General features: G+C 36.9%; 2 protein-coding genes across 2 annotated transcripts in view; one reads left to right on the top strand and one right to left on the bottom strand.

The window, feature by feature from the left end:
• FBXL13 (F-box and leucine rich repeat protein 13) overlaps positions 1-22,274 on the bottom strand; it is a 212,442-nt gene that overhangs the window by 111,540 nt on the left and 78,628 nt on the right. Inside the window, exons 4-6 of the mRNA XM_043967586.1 lie at positions 16,520-16,572; positions 11,148-11,248; positions 2,523-2,652 (exon numbers count right to left, since the gene is read on the bottom strand). Coding sequence (XP_043823521.1) covers positions 2,523-2,652; positions 11,148-11,248; positions 16,520-16,572 — 284 coding nt within the window. The remainder of the gene's footprint in view (positions 1-2,522; positions 2,653-11,147; positions 11,249-16,519; positions 16,573-22,274) is intronic.
• The window catches only part of LRRC17 (leucine rich repeat containing 17), a 58,061-nt gene continuing 38,175 nt past the window's right edge, over positions 2,389-22,274 (top strand). Inside the window, exon 1 of the mRNA XM_043967431.1 lies at positions 2,389-2,582. The gene's annotated coding sequence lies outside the window, so the exon portion shown is untranslated. The remainder of the gene's footprint in view (positions 2,583-22,274) is intronic.

Here is a 22,274-nt window from a genome sequence, read left to right as displayed (position 1 = left end):
TTGGCCACATGTGCAGTATTATATTTGGTTCTGAGGGACACATTTTAGAAAGAATACTTACACACTAGAGCATATTTAGAGGAGGGGGACCAGGATGGTGAGGAAACATAAAAGTTCGAAAGTTAAAAGAACTGGGAATGCTTGGCCTGGAGAAGAGAAGATTTGGAGGGGATGTGATGGCTATTTGTCTTGTGGAAGAGACATGAGCTTCATTCTGCTTAGCCCTATAGGGTAGAACTAAAAGCAATGGGTGAAAACTGCAGAATGGCTGATTTGTGAGGGAAACACTAACAATTGGACTGTTTAAAAATGAGATTAGCAGCCTTAAGAGACTGCGAGTTCCCCATGGCTGGAGGTCTTCAGAGGTTGAAGATCACAGAAGGGATTCCTGAACAACTGTCCACTGGACCAGGAGGCCTTGGGGGACCAACGCCAAGATGCTAGGATTCTATGATCCTGCATTATTCAGCACATTCCAAAGCAAGAAACTCGTGCTGATCCCTGTGCACTGTCTAATCCAGATCCCATTGTGACCAGCAGGAACTGGCTGGCCTGGTTACAAAATACAATCCTTTGCCAGAGCAAAACTCACTTATACACATGCTGATTGAACCCATGACCTTAACTTCATTAGCCCTGTACTAAACAGCAAAAAACATGCCCACGCTTAGGTTAGAAGATGCAAAAGAAAGTTTTCATGCCTTCAACTACTTCATTCATAATTTTCACTTATCCACAAACATTCCTTCTATAGCTATTGACTTCCTGGTGATATGGTAGTATTCTTTTTTTTTGGTCTACTAATAAAATGTATGTCAAATCCTGTTATAGCAAACTCCTAGCTACTACTTTAATTCTTTTGTCACAATGGAATTCTGGCTGAATATTGGTTGAAATGTACTGCCACTGGATAGGGCTTGAAAATTTTTCTATTGTGTAAGATTTTATTAAAGTGTTTTTGTTATAATGGCATTGGAACCTATATCAAATATTAACTCCCTAAAATTTGAATGTATGACACCTTCCAAACTTTATTTTCAAATATAAGTGTGCAGATTTCTAATATGACATGATTCATTTATAAATTAATATATTTCTAACATAATGCAGTTCAAAAATTGGTCTAGTGGTTTTCTCAGGGTTTACTATGACTCACATCAGGTTCATGGGAATAAATAGATATTGGCAGGGAGAACAAATTAAAACTGGGTCTGGGATGATTAGATTATATTTACAAATACCAAAGATTCTGAAGTAGGAACTAAGTTTTTTCTGCTGGTCTCTGGCCCAGGGAAAGGTCCCCCATTTATTTATCTACCCCATATGGTAATCTTGGCACCAATGCCATAGACCTGTGGCAAAGGGCTAGGAATGGTATATAAAGTGAAGAAAACTTTGACAGCAAAGACAAGAATGAACAAATGAATGAAATACTTCTCAAAGATACAGGACAAAATTCAATCCAAAGGGAGGAGAGGTATTATTCATTGATGATAATATGTCTAGTATAGTATCTGAGGTCAGCTAGGTGATATAAGTGGACAGAACACTAGGCCTGGAGTCAGGAAAACATCTTCCTGAGTTGAAATCCAGCCTTAGACTCTTAGTAGCTATGTGACCCTGGGCAAGCCACTTAATCCCGTTTGCCTCAGTTTTCTCATCTATAAAATGAGCTGGACAAGGAAATGGCAAACCATTCCAGTATCTTTGCCAAGAAAACCCCAAATGGGATCATGGAGACTGAAAAATGACTAAACAGAAAAACTACATTATCTACCGTGACAGTCTTTTGTAATATCCTCACCTAATCCATAGCTACCATTTAGATAGTTCCTCTGTTCATGTTTTCCACTGCCTTTCACACACACTTTGAAAATTTTCTTTTCCAATTCAGCAGGCATTTGTTAATTACCTGCTAAATGTTTACAAGACCTGGACAAAGTAGAAAAAACGAAAACCAACAACTATCCCTACCCTCAAGAAGCTAACATTCACCTTAAAAAAAAAGTTCTAGCACAGACCTCAACTTCTTTATATGTGATGTGAAAACTAAATTTACAAGGTATTTTGTGACATTTACTTTCTCCTTGATGAATACTCTTGCATTGCATTTGTAATCTTCCATATTATTTAGCCTCAGAAAGCACATGTGTGAGTTATTTGCCTTTTCAGGAAATCATGCAAGTTCTCTCACAAAGGTTTTAATTTTTTTTTGCATTCATGTTTGCATGAAACTGCTTTTCAAAACTCAAGTTTTGGAATTCAAACTCCATTCCCCCTTAAATTAGTCATTTTTTTTCATCCAATAAGTTTGTAAATGTGATGCTTAAATGGAAAGAAGCCAAAAGCCTATAGTACTATTCTTGAGGAAAATCTAAGCAGCTGTGGCTGTGTAATTTAAAACCTCTGAAAAGTCTGCTGCAGTACTTGCCCTGCGTTATTTTAACATGAGGGCTGGATGCAGACAGTTCTCCAAAGGATCCCCTTCCCCACCGCATGAAAAAAAGGAGTGAACGACAAACCTGAGTACAACCTGAAAGGTCCAAATCGGTGATCTTGTGGCATCCTTTGCCTAAACTCAGGTACAGTAAACCTTTCTCTGTGAATTTCCTGCAGTAAGCCAAACTTAGTTTCTGTAAATTGGGGAAACATCTGAAAAGAAAACCAGGGAGAGAGGAGACGAGAGGAGGGAATGGTCATTATGGTTCATTACAGAATTCACATTTCAACGGTTTGCTTGCATTTTTCTTAACATAAAGTGACTAAGAGAAGTAAAATTATTAACTGGGCTTTCTCTTTTCAGATGTTTAACAATTTCTTTTGGGGAGAGGTTAGGGGTTGGGGCCAATCTGCAGTAGTGAGAGGAAGACTTCTTTCCATGCAGAAGAAACTGATATTGACAGTAAAATTTCAGAACTACTTGGAGTTAGGCTTAGAGTTAGTTTCATATGAAAATCTCTCAAGCGAGACTAACTTAATTTTAAGAGAACTAGCTTTAAAAGGTCTACTGGGAAAGTATGCATATTTTTGGAAAACAAGTATATTTTTAAAACAAAGTTGCAAGATTTGTTCTCTTGTTTTATTCTAAGTTTTACCTCTGAGACATCAAAATTAGAATTCCAATGAGAGATGCTATAAGTGTGCAAAGAACTAATACTCTAAAACTTTATCTGCTGTTAAACTATTATCACACAAACTTGTTTGAAACTCATTTGACTTAAAAAGCATTTGGGCACAACCAATAAAAATTTAATCTGGAATCATAGTGTGTTTGAGGTAGGAGACACCTAGACCAATTCCTTCATTTCACATTTGGGAAAACTGAGGACCAAAGGGATTAAGCAGACTTCTCAAGGTGACTCATCTAACTAGAGGCACAAATGGGACTAGAACCAGATCTAGAGGATCAGTTTCCATGGCTTTTTCCAAGCTGTAAGTGGTTATTAAAAAGGAATCTAAAAAGTTACTTTTAAAATGGAAAAAAAATGTTTTCAAATGAATTTTTACCATTTATAGTGTCTATCAACCATTTTCAGTACCAATCTTAAAAAAGGCTAATATACTATGATTAATTGAACTTAAAATATTATAGTGCAAGTGCTTTAAAGTGACTATGATATAAATAAGGAAATACATCATGGACTATGAATCTTTTGAGAATTGAAAAGCAGTTGCAGCCATACCACAATGACCAAAATGAAGGCTCCCAGAGAGATGAAATGTAATTAGAATGAGTCTATACTACTGTGTTCTTTGAGCTTTCAGTTTCAAGACAGTCTTTGGGCAAGTTTCCAAGCCAGCCCAAGTCTAGCATTTCAAAAAGTGCAAGAACTCCCACTACTGACAACTTCTAAGGAAGAGGAATAAGTCATTGTTATGGAAACTAACAACATGCGTTTGTAATTGCCAACAGTACAAAAACAAAATTAAAGGACAAAAAAGAAGAAGGCAGGGAAAATAGTTGTGAAAAAAAATGCAGAAGCCTTAAGTTTATATTCAATGAAAAGATAAAACATATATGCCCTTATTTTATTTTATTTACTTCCAATAATTTGAAACATACATGTCTACGTGACACAGATTTCCCCACTCATGCTGAATTTTTTTGGACAAAATATTTTTTTTTCTCTGCCTGCAGCTTGTATTCAAAACATATGATGAAACATTTTAGTATCTTTAATATTGTTCTGACTCAGATCAACAGCTCAGTGAGATGAGATAACATTAGCAGAAACAATCCAGGCCACTCCCCTTCCTTGTTTGGAGCTCCTAAAATGATCTAAAGGGCTGTTGATAAATCTTAAGAACAAGCACTTCATTTTCACTCCTCTCAAGTGAATATAGGGAAAATACAATTTTCTTCCATCTGTACTCATGTCTAAAGATTAGTCAGACACACTGAAGGATATCTAACAGGAACTATTAAGCAAAATACAGATTCCAAGGAAGCTTCTGGAATCTTCCTCCATAGCAGTCTTTAAAAATGAGAATCTATACTTATTTGAAAAGGCTGGGTAGGTCTTTTAGGGGGAAGGTAAAGGATAGTCATGTGATATTTCAGTATTTTGCTCAATACCATGGCTGTCTTTGGTTCCATATCATGAGTCCAATCCATCATTTCCAAGATGGAAAACTCTTAGGATAAAAAAAGATGCACGTCCACAAACTGAGTGATTACCAATTTAATGAGACTACCAATGACTTGTCTTCAGAATGGAAAACCATAAGTATGGAAATCCACAGGGCACTTTACTTGAATGTTTGTCTCTTTATGTTTTTCCAGAGGAAATGATTGTTGGAGGTTTATAGTTCCTAGTGGTGGGAGAAATATCAGTTGACAGTGAAATCTCACTTGGCAAATTTTAAGTAATACTGCTATGTTTCATTCTGAGTTTTGGCACAGAAATGTGTCCCCTGCAGAGCAAAATCTGATACATCATTTTCAAATCCTGAGACCATTCACATAATCCTATTTCTGACTTGTTTTGGTTTATATTTTAACTTTGTATTTCACCTTTTCCCAGTTGCCTAGTTTTTTGTGGGTTTTTTTTTACTCTCGTTTTAATATTATTAATTTTTGGCTGCTATTTAGAAAATTTGGTGGGCATTTTAAAGTAAGGTTTAAGAATTCTCAGCACACAAGGTACTTACTACTATAAGGAATACAGAATTATATTTTAAATGAAATTTTAGTGGAAGGCCTTATCTGTGTTGTCAATTTCTAGTTTATAGAACAGAGACGTGAATGTTAATCTCTCAAGAGCCACAGTGGTTGCTTCACAAGATGGAACCTCTAAAGAAAATTTAAAAACAATAGTTCGGCCTCACATGTATTGTTTGGCCCTTGCAATAGTCAAATCAAGTCAGATACTATCCATTCAACTTTCTCTATCTCAAGGAAAATGAAGAAATGGCAGAAAGCTCTTTGTCACTAGGGAATTTACCATCCATTTGCTAAGAAAAGGTACTCCCACAAAAAACAACTAGCAAACATGTACTAGAATAGGTGTGATTCTTTAAGTGCTGTTGAAATTCAGAGAAAGGAGAGGTCCTTGGGGAATTAAGAAGATTGAGAAAATGGAATTTAATGTATCTAGAATTTGGATTATCAGAAAGAAGTGAGAAGACACTCCTAGAAGGGGCAGTACACTGGAACAAGATATAAATGAAGGTGTGGGGACAATAATAATTAGTTGGATGATCTAAATGGATGATTTATGTAGGAAAATAGTGTATGATAAGGTTGACTAGGTACTGTAGAGTTGGTGAAGGGTCCTAAATGTTAGGTTGAACTAAATCATTCAGGTGATAGGAAATAATAGCAGGTCCTTAGGTGGGAGGCTGATGTAATGAAAACACTGTTCAAGGAAGATGAATCTGACGTATGTGAGCAAGATGGATTTGAGGGGAGAGAAGCTGCTATCAGGGAGAGAATATGTAACTACCATGATTTAAGTGTGAATTGAAATGGACCATGGTGGTGGAAAGGGGAACATAAGAGATGGGTATATCAAAGAGCCATTTCTAAGTAGATTGAGAGATCAGTCATTGACTGAATATACAGAACAAAGGAAAAATACTCAGCAGTTTTGAGCCTAGGGGAATTTGGAGAATAGTAGTGCTATTAATAGAAAGGGAAAAGATAAAACAAGGAATTCATAGGGGTAGAAGGTGACAAGTTCATTTTTGGAATTAATGAATTCAAGTGAAAAAGTCATAAAGCCGACCAAAAACATAGATCTGGGATGAGCTTATCAACACAGAAGTAATGGTTATCTAACTCAGAAGATATATAAGCACCTGATTAGAGGATGATGTGCCATTGTGCCACCTACCTGTCTCAAGAGAAGAAGCTTGAGGGCTGAAACTTTTAAAGGATGGATATAGTAAAAAAAATAAATAAATGTTAAAATCAAAAAATAAAAACCTTAGCAGGGAATGTGGTGAGATGGTTAGGAAAAGAACCAGAAGACAGAATAAAGAGAAAACAAGAAAAGCTAGTTTCCTAAAGGAGAGGGTGATTCATTAGAGAGACCAAGGAGGAAGATGACAAAGAATATCTAGTACAGTGTTTTACATATAGTAGATGCCCAATAAATGTTTGCTGAATGAACTGAAATCACTGATTTGGGGTAATAGTAAAGGATACTGATTAGACAAAAACATCACTAAGCTCTGTGACACAGAAATCAAAACACAATTGAAAATGAGTGGAGCATAGTGGGTAAAATACTGCCATACAGATGGGAAGATGGTGCTAAAGAGACCCATTAAAACCACATTTTAGGGGATTAAGGAAGTGGGTTGTGGGACAATAAAAAAGGAGATTGTAAATAAATACTTTCCTAGAATAAGTTAATTCCAGAAAGCCCAAGCAAGTCCTTCAAGAATTTGGGAAATGGAGCAAAATGTTGGATAAAAGTACTCTTTTAGTTGCTATATTCCTACATGATGCTCAGAGAGAAGGAAGGTTTATTCTCCTCATTGTGGCAATTAATTATTTTGGAGACCTGTACCTCCATAGAAGCAGCTTCCTCTACTGTTTCTGCAACATACTGTCTTAATCGTCTGTGGAAATGGCAGGTTAAGTGACCTGCCCAGGCTCACACAACCAGGGTGTGCCAGAGGTAGAATTTGAACACAGTTCTGGCCAGCTGTATCCTCTATGCTATACTTTCAATTTTATGTCGAATTCTATGCCACTGCATTAGGTGACTTCTAATTAGTACAAGCTATATCAATATCCTCAGAGTCCTACTTGTAAGAGGTCGGGGCAACTTTACTTAGAAAGAAAGGATTATGCATTTTCCTTTGTGTCTTAGTTGCATCTTTCCAAGTAAAAATCTTTTTTGACTTTACATAATACCTACATTGAACAAACATTCATTATGTGCCTACTATGGGCAAGGCACTGAGAATGCCAACACAGATCCCATACGTGACCCTGTACACAGTGTGCTTTGCGCTGGGAGACCCAAAGATGAGCAATATGCGGCTGCTGGTGCTAAGAAGCTATAGTGTTGGAGGGGCGACAGAACCTGAATACAAGAAGGTCTGATACAAAGAACTTAACAAGTGCCATGAGAGAGGCACAAAGTGTCCTATAGGTTCAGAAATGGGAGAACTCACTTTGCACTAGGGAGAAATAAGGGAAACCATCATGGGAAAAGTCTAAGTCTTAAATAATCTGTAGGATTTCAAGGTGAGGGTTGGGGTGGGAAGATATCCCATGAGCCAAGACACCTAACGAGGAAAATCTGAAGCACATCTGGGAAATAGTACATGATTTCGCTTGACCTACGCATAGGGGATATGGAAGAGTGCATTATGGCCAGATTACGGAGGGCCTTGCCTGCCGGCTGAAGAGCCATGGAAGGCTTCAGAGGACAACTGCGCCATGATTGGAATGATGTTTTAGGAAAATGAATATGGCGGGAGTGTATCCAGAGTACTATGGAAGCTGACAGACCAGTGAGGAGGTTATTGCGTGGTCTACGTGAGCGGTACTGAGGGCACGACCTAGGATGATGGCAAGGGAAAAGAAGAGTAGGTGAAAAATGTGAAAGATGTGGCAGACAGAGACTCAACAGGTCATGGAAATGGATTGAATGGTGGGGGTAAAGGCAGAGGGAGGAATAAAAGACAATGGCTAAACTTTGAGCTCCGGGTAACCAGGGGTACCATTCAAAGTCACAGGAGGAGCAGAGTTTTTGCCTATTTTGTACAAATTCATCTTTGTACATTGTGAGTTTGAAGTATAAGTAGAAATGTCCAGTGGATAACCAGAAATGTGTGACTTGAGTTTAGGATAGAGACAAGAAGATATAGATTGAGGAGTCTACAGAGAAGTAATAGTGAGAGCTGTGGGACAGGGTAAGATCATCAATTCAGCTTGACAATATTTATTAAGGGCCTGCAAGACAAGAAAAGGAGATTTAAAAGGCAAGAAAAAGGGCTGCAATCCCCACCAAAAGCTGAAGATGGACTAGATGAGATTTAACATTTACATCAAGCACTTTTATTGCTCTAATTAGTCCAGGAAAATTATCTACACGATTCACCTTGAGGAAGGAATTGAGACAAAATTCAGGAATCAACATTTAAACTGACGTTTCCTTTATGCTGTCTCTTCTCTATCTCTTTCTAGAAGAGTTATTGACAAATAGTCATTTGTCAAAAAAAGAGACAAACCAGAAGAGGGGAGATTGGATAAGATATTAATTATCTTATTCCTGAAGAATCAAGAAATGGATATGTATTTGTATTATATGTTTGCTTCACTTCATTTTCTTTTCTTTTTTTTTTTCTTTTTTTTTTTTTTGGATAGGGCCAGTGCTACAGCATGAGAAAACTCCCACTTCCAACACAGGTCCTCTAGTTCTCCACAGCTCACAGAATTAAGAGAAGTTAAGTAACTGAGAAGTTAAGTAATTTACCCAGGGTCATACATCCAGAATGTGGCAGAAACAGGACTTGAACCCTGGTCTTTCTGACCCCTAGACTGGGTCTCCTCTATTCATTCTGCCACAGTGACTCTCATACAAGGTTCATATAGTGCATTTTTTAAAAATTAGGACACAAATAACAATTAATAGAAAAAGTATTTAAATATAAAGAAGAACAAATTTGTGGAGGCAGCTCAGTGGCACAGTGGATAAAGCACCAGTCCTGGATTCAGGAGGATCTGAGTTCAAATCTGACCTCAGACACTTGACACGTATTAGCTGTGTGACCCTGGGCAAATCACTTAACCCCCATTGCCCTGGGAAAAAAATAATAAATTTGTGTTTTCCTATAGGATACTAGGCATTCTGCTTATTTACATCTCATTGTCCACTATTTTTTTCTGTAAAATCTAAAAATAACATATTTTAATCACACATAAAGCCCTGATATTTTTCATGTCTTCCCTAAACCCCAAAGAAGTTCTATATATAAAATTTTATCTAAAAATTGCAGAATGTTAGTTTGGGGTTGTAACTAATAAGTTTATATATTACATTGTGACATATCAAGCAATGAGGGGATATATTTGTCTGTTGACAATAAAAAATTATGTCAGGAACATTATAATCTATCCTCAAATTAAGTTCTTGGACAAGTCCTTTTATCATAAAGATAAATGACCACTGTCAACTGTTCAGAAAAGTCTATATGAATCCTTGGTGTCATACATAAAAAATATAGCTAGAAGATGAAATTTCAGAGTATTAATTTTTGCTTCTACTGGCTTAAGAAACTATAAGACTTACCTCTATCCATACAAATGGAAAAATATTGCAAGTATATATCAGTTTTCCCAAAATAGCTGTTCCAAATCCATTCAGCTTTTTTAAAGTTCCCAAACTCACTTCTCCTTCCTCCAATTGTCAGATGTCCTCATCTCCTAATTTATTGAGGAGACTAAGAACCCCTGATGTGAAATGTCTAAATTTTTCTTCATACCTCAACATATCTTTTAAAAATATTTTATTTCCCCCTCAATTACACATAAAAACAATTTTTAACATACATTGTGTTTTTTTATGTTTTGAGTTCCAAATTCAATCCCTCTCTCCTTCCCTTCCCCCCACCCCTCCCTGAGGAGGTAAACAACCTGATATAGGTTATACATTAACATATCTTTAAATCTTATCCATTGTTTCTTCCTTTTCTCCCGTCTCAGAGATAAAGATCTTTTCTCCTCTCTAACTCTTTCACCTGGAATATTTAGAGCACCACTAGAGGTTAGCACAGTGTCTGGCACACAGTAGACACTTAATGCTTGTTGACTAACCAATGGAAATTTAAAATATCACCTAGTCCATCATTCCACCTTCAAGTGAGACTATACAGGGGCAGCTAGGTGGAGACTATACTTAAGAATTTTTTTCCTCAGACATTTTTGGACTTGGGAATATGCAAAAAGTAGTACTGGGGCAGCTAGATGGCACAGTGGTTAAAGCGCTGGCCCTGGATTCAGGAGTACCTGAGTTCAAATCCAGCCTCAGACACTTAACACTTACTAGCTGTGTGACCCTGGGCAAGTCACTTAACCCCCATTGCCCTGCAAAAACAAAACAAAACAAAACAAAAAGTAGTACTAAGAGTCAGAAAGTGGAGAGGAATACTACAAGGTTCTGTACCTAAACTCACGTAAAAATGGTTTTCTTCCCTCTGCTTCAGCTTTTCCAGAAAAACAGATTATATTATCTCTCTTAGAAGTTCATTCTTATATTTTACACTCTTACATTCAAGGAACTCTTTTGTCTCTAATTTGAATTCTTCCTGCAGTTCCCATTATTCCTTTTAGCCCTGTTCTTAAAATGAAGAACTGAACATTATGAATTTGAGCCCAACTTGGCAATTTTGTCCATCGCTAGTGGTTTCTCTCTATCAGGCCTATGTGATAAGTAGGCATAAGACAATATTCATATTATGTTTGGAATGGTCAACCACTGGTGACTGAGGAATGGACAAAGGCAGGGAGAACTGAAACTTTGTGAAAAAGAAGGAAGTACAGACTGATGAACAAGCAACATGCAAACCTTATAAAGCTTTGGCTTCTCTCAAAACATTCAGGATAAATGCCTTGTTTCTAAATGAAAGTAGGTGAATTTAATGTCACTTGTTTCTTATCAACCTAATTCTGGAAGAGGAAAAATTACCTTGATAGTAGTCTTAATGTTCTGTTACTAATATCTGTGTTAGCTACATTCAAATGGGTAAGTGCTGGGCAGCCTTCTGACACATATCTCATTGCGTCGTCCTGAAGAGAAACAAACAAATCCTTATCAGAATTAAATATGATTTATGGCCTTCCCATTTTCTCCCTATTCACTTCCCAAGGAAACACATTTATAGTCTTAGCAAAAAATAGATGGTCAAAAAGTAGATAATCACATTAAACTTTCTAAAGCACACTGAATGTATTAACTTGGTCGATCCTGAAAACATCTCTGAGGTAGTTATAGATATGATTTTCCCCATTTTGGCAGTTAGGTGGTGCAGTGGATAGAGTACTGGACCTGAAGTCAGGAAGATGAGTCTTCCTGATTACAAATCTGGCCTCAGACACTTACTATCTGTGTGACCCTGGGGAAGTCACTTAACCCTGTTTGCTTCAGTTTCCTCATCTGTAAAATGAGCTGGAAAAGGAAATGGCAAACTACTCCAGGATCTCTGCCCAAAAGACCCCAAATGGGGTCACAAAAAGTCAGATACTACTGAAAAACAACTGACCAACAAATTCCCAATGGAGCCATAGAAAAATTAAGGTCATAGGATTTATTCTTAAGTCTTGCCTTGACTGTCACTTCAGTCCTTTTTCCATTACACAATGCTGCTTCATATTTACACAGCACAACTCAGTTTGCAGCCTGTGTTGGCTAATTCATAGTGGCACTAATTGGTTTTAACTGGAAACCTATACTTTTTCTTACAATTATGTTTATTCAGTCTATTCACTTTATTTGGAAATTATCCATCCCAGTTCACTGCAATATCGATTTCTCATTTAAATTTAAACTACTCAGAAACCAGCTCTAGGATGAAAAGACAAGTGCTTAGGTATCAAATGTCAAATTGCCTTAACTAGGGGCAGCTAGGTGGCACAGTGGATAAAGCACCAGCCCTGGATTTAGGAGGACCTGAGTTCAAATTTGATCTCAGACACTTGACATGTACTAGCTGAGTGACGCTGGGCAAGTCACTTAACCCTCATTGCCCTGAAAAAACAAAACAAACAAACAAAAACAAATTGCCTTAACTGTAAAGATATAAAAACTGTCTACATTTGAAACAACAGGAAATTCCAAAAACTAAGATTACTATCAACAAGGAAGGAGGAGGGATGAAATAAGCATTCATTAAGCACCTACTACGTGTTGGGCTAAGTGCTTTACAGATGTTATCACATTTGATCCTCACAAGAACCCTGGGAGGTAGGTGCTATTATTATCCTCATTTTACAGTTAGGGAAACTGAGGCAAAACACAGTTGTGTGGTTTGCCCAGGGCCACACAGCTACTAAGTGTATGAAGCCAGATTTGAACTCAATTTTTCCATATAGGAAAAGCACTAAGTGCAAGGATGCTACCTGAAATATATCTTCCAGGCTCTCAGTAAACGATACAACACTGATCATGTATTGGAGATATAATCATTTTTATTGTAAGAAACCCTGTCCTTCCTTCTGCTTCACTGGCAAGACCCCTTCTATGTAAAAGATTTGGTTACAGGTGGAATCAGCTAGGAAGAATATGGGATAATTTTTGTGGGAGGAAAGGGAAAGGCAAGAAAGCTAGTGATATGAGAGGAGAGAGTGGCAAGCTAAGCATGTTTTTTAAACTCTATGCCAACTGGAAGCACTATATTGTATTGGCACTTGGTGAAAAGTACTAAAAAGGCAAACTAATAGAGAATAAGAGGGAGACAGGAATACCAGCTTATGTACTTCTTCAGGTACAGATATAGAGAAAAAGAAAGTGTGGTCTCTCAGCAAAGAGAAGTCGGAGATGGGAATTTTTGATCTGCCACAGAATGGCAGCCCTTTAAGGTAAGTCAAACTAGAAAGCAGTCAGCTCCCTGTTCTTGCTCTAGAATAGACATATATGAAAACAAGTTCAGATCAGACATGCCTTCTGTTTCTTTTTTTCTTTTTCTTTTTTTTTTTTTTTTAGTGAGGCAATTGGGGTTAAGTGACTTGCCCAAGGTCACACAGCTAGTAAGTGTTAAGTGTCTGAGGCCAGATTTGAACTCAGGTACTCCTGACTCCAGGGCCAGTGCTCTATCCAATGTGCCACCTAGCTGCCCTCATGCCTTCTGTTTCTAAAGTGACCTAGGAATTGTTTCCAAAGTGACTAAGAATATAAATACAACATTAATAAACAAATATTTAAGGGCCCTTAACAATTTGCAAATTTGTCTATGCTGCTCTTTGGTTTTTTTTTTTAAAACAAAAAACATTAGACAAGTTTCTGTGAGAAATTGAAGCATGTTGAATGAATATAGTTCTTTAAATGTAGGTTTTCATTTAAAATGCGTTTTTCACTGAAAACAATAGTAAAATCTGGATAAAATTAGCAGTACCACATATTATTAGAAATTATAGTTGGTAAATACTTTGATGTTTCCAAATTTAAGGCAGATGTCACTGGGGTTTGACTTTCTCACTAGACTGGTAAATTCAAGGAATATTTAAATTTACTTGAGACATAATATACAAATTATAAAAGAAAGCAAGTCCTAGCACATAGTAGTTTCAATGAATACATTCAATCAATCAATGGAGAATTTGGCAGAAGTGACTATAGCTAGAGGAAAACATCTGGAGAATGAAGGAGGGGAAATTTTCTGTCTTTCTGATGGGGGAGCATATTTTCATTTTGTGAAGAAGTAATACAAGTCAAAAGAATTAAACTGTACTCTCTGACTTAGCTTTTCATGTGGTTATTGGTATCCCTCAGTATTACAGAGTACCCTTCAGGGGACTATAACAACATAAAGAAACAACCTGGGGGGCAGCTAGGTGGTGCAGTCGATAGAGCACCAGCCCTGGATTCAGGAGGACCTGAGTTCAAATCCAGCCTCAGACACTTGACACTTACTAGCTGTGTGACCCTGGGCAAGTCACTTAACCCTCATTGCCCTGCAGAAAGGAAAGAGAGAGAGACAGAGAGAGAGAGAAAGAAGCGACCTAATCACTTCAAAGTAAGTTAAGTGTGACCTAAAAACAGAGCATAATGGAAAGAGTGCTAGATTGTCAGAAGTCCAGTTTCAAATCCTGACTAGGCTCATACTCCTTGTATGGACCTGAGCAAATTGCCTCACTTCTCTGAACCTTACTACCTCATCTGTGAAGTGAGGGGTTGGATTCGGTAACCTCTAAGGATGCTTACAACTCCAAATCTTGATAATATTATTCACTGGCTATCCATAGGTGTCTCCTCTATGTAGATAAGTACAAATAAAGTAGCTAATTTAAATCTACAATGATAATACCTTAGTAGGCAATAAGGAAAGGAAGAGAGGAGGCTTTGAACAATTAAAAGCACTTGAAAATTATATGTATACACACTGTGTTTGTATTACATTTGTATTTTTTCTCTGCACTTAAAAATAACATTTTTACCATCAAAATTGAGTAGGATGGGGCAGATTATATGAGGAAATCGCTGCCAGATGCTGTGAAAAACTGGAGACCACCATAATTGCTCAGCTAGTAGCCAAGAGTTTAATTCAAGAACAGCAGTCTCTCTCAGTGGAAAATTTCTGAAGAAATTATAGAAGTAGTTGAGGTCTGACCAGTCACCACTCACCCCAGAAAGGCGAGGATTGAACATTATCTGTGATGCCTGGTATATCACATCTACTTGGTAAATAGTTGCTGAATTGAACGGAATCAAGTTACCTTTTTTGTATTCCCACAGCACTTAGAACAACAGTGCCATGTACACAGAAGACTCTGAGACAAAATGGGCCACATGAATGGATAGGCACCCTTTCATTTATTTTTGAAAAATGATTCATTAAAAAAATCTTCATGCTTTGTCATCATCTCTTACCAAATATTGAGAAGTGTGGCACTCCTGCTACTGACAACTGGCAAATGTCAGGAGGGAAATCATAATGAGGAAAAAAAATGAATTTATTTTCTCGATTAGGAAATATAAGCTGGGATGGAAACTGAGGCAGGGAATCTGTGATTATAACATATGTGTGTATATGTGTGTGTGTGTGTGTGTGTGTGTAAAATAGGCATATACACTTACATATGAATATATGCCTCTAAATATATATATATATGTATATATACACATAAACATATGTCTATCCCTATTCTGAAAAGGAACAGATCTGATTATATGTTTTATAGATAAAAATTGAGTAAATAAGTCCTTAAAATACTTGCTTTTGTCAGAATTCAAACTAAGATATACCATCTGTCAGTTTATATAATTGTGCTCTTTTTTAATGAATATTTAATGACGTACTTACTAAAAAACTGTCTTCACGTCCCCAAATATTTATCAAGGGACAAGAACAGCACTGGATTAATCTATTCATTGTACTTATTTTAATGACTGGTGCCCTACAATGAAGTCTTATTAGGATGCTTAATTGTGGCAGGAAGGTGACTTGGATTTTCCAAAGTCTATGCCTATAGGATTCAGACACCGACAGGCCTGATTAAGCTGGAAAGATTTGAGGTATGAGGCTAATAATGGACTATATGCCACTCATCCAAGGCACAGCCTAGCCCAGTTCATAGAGCTTCATTGTCAGAGAGGTAGCCACCAGATGAGAAGTTTATTTAGCCACATAAAGTCATAAAGATTATCTACTAAGGTCTGGAGAGGTTTTGATCAGTGTAAGACTGAATTCTATGGATCACAGTGTTATGATTTATGCAGATCTCTGACAACCAATTTGGTCATGGAAACAAATCCACATCAGTCATAACTGCCATGGAAATGGAGAGTCTGGCCCATTGCCTTATATGCGTGTGTTAATATATGTGTGTATGCATATGCATGTATGTATATATACCAGCTTTCACTGATATAAGGAACACACAATGAGGAAACTCCCTCTACCAATGCAAATTGGTCCTTTCTGTCATCTTTGGAGCATATACATTTGCCAGTGTTGATAGCAATAGGCACATTCCTTCCAGGTTAATACTTGTAGTAAATATAGGGATAGAAATTTCTTGCCAATTTAAAACACCTTGCCTTTCTCTCATAGAATTAACCTCCAATCTTTAAAACAAACATATGGAGTATAACTTTCTTTTGGTAGAATTCCTAAACGTATACTGGTATTCCAAATTGTAAATACTGATCTTCTCTCTCCCTCCTCCCCCTTTATATTCATATATAGAGAGATAGATATTTGTGTTTTTATATATATATATATATGTATATATGTATAGGTATATGTGTATGTGTGTACATAGATATACACACGTATATGTATATATATGCATATATACATACCCATATATTACTTGTATAGGAGGAAAAAAGATGATACTCACATTTAATCCTACACATTCAGAGACATTTAGTTCTTGCAAATTTTTACATTGATCTAAATCAAACATAAATAACATGTTATAAGATTTATTGCACACATTTAAACTTTTTTTTAAAAAGTCTAAATAAGAATAAGATTCCATGAAATGTAGCACATTCATTAGAAAACAAGAAAAGAAATTTCGGCAAGCAATCCATTCTAAGTATATGCCTGCTTTTCCAAGGAAGTGGTTCCTCTCAGCCTAAAATTACAATATACAGACAAGCTTATAATTTTATGAAGATAAAAAGGGGAAATGGAAAGAAAGAAATTACTCATTTCATAATAACAGCACACATCACAACCTTGAGCCTTCAAAACACTTCAATAAAACCAACTCTTGAATTTCCACAGTATACCTTGGAAACTGGCACAAAACCCTCCATTCATGAAAAAAAACACAGTTTATATAAGTTGCTCAAGGCCAAATTACAAATCATCATTTAAAAAAACTGGAGGCAAGATCTTCATACATTTATTATTCAATAAACATTTAACAAGGGCTTACAAGCATGGCAACAGTGAAGGGAGGGGGCAGGGAGGACAATTCAAAGAAGTATAAGACATGGTTTCTGTTCAATATAAGTTTATATCTAGCCAGAAATGTAAAATACGCATATTTTTAAAACCTCTAACATATATATAAGTTCCATACGAGCAGCACAGGTAATAATTTCCACAGACATTCAGGAGAAAGTGAAATCACTTTCATTTAGAATCATCAAGAAAGACATCATGGAGGAGATGAAGCTTAAGCTAGGCCTTAAAGAATAAGCAGGATTTTGATAAGGGGAGAACAGACATGCTAGGTGGAGCAACAAGATGAGGTAGACACACATAAGGTCGGAATATACTTCTGCTATTCAAACTCACAGGTAGCATGTCTGCTTCTCATGGAAATACAACCCTCAATAGATAAGAAAAAATATATTATTAATGATAAGTATATAGAAACTCAAAGAGGCATAACTGAAAAAAGAGTCCTGGGCTTAGATTCAAATCCTCTCTCTGACACTATTTTGCTTGACTCTGGGCAAGTTCCTTAAACCATATTGCCTCAGGCTTATCTACCTAGTCCTAGTTGTGTTTCTATTTGTTGATGGAAGGAATTCCCACACCAGGAGTACCTTTCATTGATGAAATGATATACTTTTCCCATAATTATAATTCTATCCTAATATTTCTTCCACTGTAAAAAGTGGACTACCTCCTAAATTAATGATGCAAACCAGAAGTATGTTAAGAACCAAAAAATAGAAAGAGACCTTTGAAAGAAATGTTGATCTTGGAAGTCATCAGTAGCAACAACTTAAGGAAAATATAGATTCCAAAAGCAATACATGTTAACCGGATTTGGGTGAAAAATATTTTTACTCGGTTGAAAAGCTGCCTGAAAATAGTGAGACTATCCTTTCAATTTTAAAATTCAGTTTCAAAGATTCTGTCTTTATCAATGAGTACTTATTAGTAACCTGATACTATGCCAGGTTGTATGTTATGTGCTGCGGATGCAAATTGAATGAAATAATCCCTATTTATAAGAAGCTTAGATTGTAATAAAGGATACAGCAAGAAAATACAAAAGTATAAAATAATGTATATATATGTATGAAAAATACAGAATAAATTTAAAAGAAAACAAATACAAATAAATATAAAGGTGTTAAATACAAGGTAGTTTTAGAGAGGAGAAATCAAAAAGGTTTTATGTAGAAGGTGTGGTACTTGAGCTTAATCATGAAAAGAATTCCCTGTGATAGAGATGAAGAGGAAGTATGTTACATGCATGGAGGACCCAGTGCAATAGCAGGTAGATCAGAGACTGAATGCATATGTGAGGAATACAGAGACAACCAGTTTATCTGAATTACAGCATATGGGAGGATATCCAAATGAATTTGGAAAGATAAGTGGGAACAAGGTTGTCAAGAACTTCAAAAGCTAAAAAAAAAAAAGTCTAGATTTGATTCCACATGCAATAGGGAGATACTGGAGGGAGTCAGGGGAATGACATGGACAGATTTGCACTTAAGAAAATCGCTGTGGCCATAATGAGAAGGATAGATTGAAATGGGTAGGTACTTGAGTTAGGAAGACTAATTAAGAGGCTGTTGCAATAATACTGGTGAGAGGTGATGAAAGGACCAGACTAATGATGTAGCTGCGTGAATAAAGAACAGGAGTTATAAGCAAGAGATATTGGGTGGGGTGAGAGAGACTGGCAGTCAAGAATAATGCCAAGGTTTTAAGCTTGGAAAACTGGAAGAATGCAGTAGGCTTTGAAGTCAGTTCCCCCAGAGTAAGACTGCATCTCCCTTTCAAGATCCTGCAAATACAGTGTGAGTCTTCTCAAATAGTATCAACTTGAACTTCTATTCCAGTCTGTTGTCCCTAATGTCAACCCCCAGTGATTAGCACCCCAATATCATTTAACCAATTAACACACATTTTTCCCCCAAACCTGAGAACATACTCTGACCTATCCCATACCTTGATCCCTGGGGAGAGTAGATTCCAACTTAAAGTGGGTGCTATAAGGCATTTGTTCCCAAGTTCACTGGCAAATGTGGCATGGCCAGTGGATGAACTGCTGTGGCTCCCTCTTGGCTGCCTTCAATCAATGCTAGGTCTAAGGTTGCTAGAGACTTCACCCCTCACTATCTAGCCTTGCCACAAAATCTGGGATAGACTCTACCTCCCAGGTATCTGGTGTCTCACCATTCTGAACTTTCAACACTCAGTAGGTCAGTATAATTTCACCTAAAAGATGGAAAAACAAATACAAAGAGAAGAACAGAAGTATGCATTCATGGTTCACATGTTCACATGTCACATGGTTCACAAAGGCCTTAGGAAGACCTAAGGCCTTTCCCCATCCAGAAGCTGGATATTTCTCACATCAGAATTCAGGAAATAGCAGGAAACTTATTTTGGCCAATTAATGCCTTTAAACGTACCCTAGTTCTGGCTCGGTAGCCAATCAAAAGTCTGTTTCTTTACCATGAAGTTGGTGAGCCGACCTGAGACCAGTTACCAAATGTCTCCACATGCTCCATGGTCCACATCAGCTCTGCCCACTGTGCATTCTCATCAAAGCTGGCCTCATTGGCCAATCCTCCCTGTTACACAAGAATTATACTTACTACTAATGGCAAAAACAGTGATGATATAGTAGTTTACATTTGGCAAAATCTGGGTCTAGGTTATTTCTGGCTCATGGTTTTGATTCCTGGGCAAGTGCACTACATTTTACTTTTCTATCATATTGATTTCATCATTTATAATAAGTACTTAGACAGGATATTAGTAAATAAGCATTTTTCAGCACTTGCTATGGGCCAGGCACTGTGCTGAGTGCTGGGCATACAAAGCAAAGGAAAAAAGTCCTACTCCTCAAGGGGCTCACATTCTAGTAAGGGAGACAACATGTAAATAAACAGGTACAAATGAGAGATATGCAAAGTAGATGGAACATAGCCCTTGAAGGAAGCCAGGGAGATGAAATCACCAATCAATGAGCTTTTATTAAATACTAGGCACTGAAGATTCAAAAACAAAAATGAAACAGTCCTTGCCCTTAAAAGAAGCTCACATTTTATCAGAGAAAACAACACAGACACACATATAACAAATATAAAAATACAAGGTGATTTGGGGTGGGAAGGCACTAGAAACTAAGGGGATGAGGCTTCAAATGGGAGAATTTATTCAAACTAAGTTTTTTTTTTTTTTCCCAGGGCTATGGGGGTTAAGTGACTTGCCCAGGGTCACACAGCTAGTAATTGTCAAGTGTCTGAGGCCGGATTTAAACTCAGGTACTCCTGAATCCAGGGCCGGTGCTTTATCCACTGCGCCACCTAGCTGCCCCCTCAAACTAAGTTTTAAAGAAAACTAAAAATTCTAAGAGGTAGCAGTGAGGAGGGAGAACTTTCTAGTTATGAAGTATAGCCTATACAAAGGAATGGAGATGGGAGACAGAATGCCACATGTGAAGAAAAACAAGACCAACAGTTTGGCTGGACCACAGAGTTTTTTAGAAAGGACAATATTTAATAAAGCTCTAAAGGAAAGCTGGAAAACAGAAGTAAAGGTTTTTAAATGGCAAATAGAGGAGTTAACATTTTATACTAGGGATGATGGGGAGTCACTATTAAGTGAGGAAGTGATATGGTCAAACCTGTGCTTTGGGAATAGTCATTTAGCAGCTGTGTTGAGGATGGATTAGACAGGGGACTGAGTAGATGTTATTATAACAACAAATAAATAAAGAGATGATAAAGACCTGAACAAAGGTAGTGGCCATGTGATTAGAGAAGAGACAGATGAGAGACAGGTGTACATAGACTCAACAAGACTTGGAAACTGACTGGATATATGGGGTGAGGGAGAGTTAGAAATTGAAGATAACCATGAGATTGCAAAATTGGGTGACTAGGAAAAATAGTGGTGCCCCCACAGAAATAGGAAAGTAGAGAAGAAGAATGGGGTTAAAAAGGAAAGAGAATGGCTTCTGTTTGGGATATGGAGATGCTAAGGCATATCTAATTCAAACTGTTCAGACAGACAGTTGGTAATGAGAGAGAAGCTCAAGAGAAAGACTAGCTAAATATAGAGATTAGGAAGTTATCTGCATAAAGATAATAACTGAACAACTAACAAACCACAGATATTACAAAATCAAAAGTAAACACAGGGAAAAAATTAGCATCAGCATAATGAATTTATAAAAATAACAGGCAATTAAGGTAAAGGGTTTTTTATTATAATGACCTGTCTAGAACATAATAGTTATAAAAGTCTATTTAAATCTCACTTGTTACTTCTATTTTCTTCCTTTAAAAAAGTCCATGCTAGGGGGCAGCTAGGTGGTGCAGTGGGTAAAGCACCGGTCCTGGATTCAGGAGTACCGGAGTTCAAATCTGGCCTCAGACACTTGACACTTACTAGCTGTGTGACCCTGGGCAAGTCACTTAACCCCCATTGCCCCGCCCCCCCCCAAAAAAAGTCCATGCTTTTTTCACCTGTAAAGAAATCTTCACAAAGGATATAAATCAAGCTATTCAAAGATTTTGTTCATTTTAGTCTATATTCTTTATTTAAATATACTTAGTTATTGTACTTGTGCTTTATCTGTCTGATATTATCAGAGAATTAGCTGTTACACATTAGTAAGTTTTCAATTTAATTAAAATTTGGCCCTTGAACTTAAACTTCAAATCTGTTTATTCTGGCATATAGAAATCATAAAATGTTATCATTAGTAGGAAACATTGAATATTATTATTTTAGTCCAACTGTCCTTTTACAGGTAAGGAAGCAGGTTCTAATTCAAATCTTTCTAAGATGTATTATACATTTCCCTACTTTTTGGGGGGTGGGGGTGGGCAATGACCCACCTTGTTGCCTCCTTTCTAGACTTAAAAAAGTGTTAATAATATAGATTAAACTTAAAATGTGTCCTATTATACTTTTTTTTCCTGGAGAGAGATGGTTGTTAAATATTTGTCAACACACTCTTGTCCAGGAGTATTGGTCTTAGGATTTGAATCCGCTATTCTTTCTACTACATTATGCAAGCTACTAAAGGTAACATAATAACAGCACTGATACCTAATCAAAAGAGAGATGGTAAAACTATAAAAAGCGGGCATAAAATCTCAGAATCCATAGCAGTCTGAGGATGCTTAGTTCTGAAAAAGAACAGCCTTGCTCAGTGA

The sequence above is a fragment of the Dromiciops gliroides genome, chromosome 5 (assembly GCF_019393635.1).
Source record: "Dromiciops gliroides isolate mDroGli1 chromosome 5, mDroGli1.pri, whole genome shotgun sequence".
NCBI lineage: Eukaryota > Metazoa > Chordata > Mammalia > Microbiotheria > Microbiotheriidae > Dromiciops > Dromiciops gliroides.
This window is presented reverse-complemented; position numbering and strand designations above follow the sequence as displayed.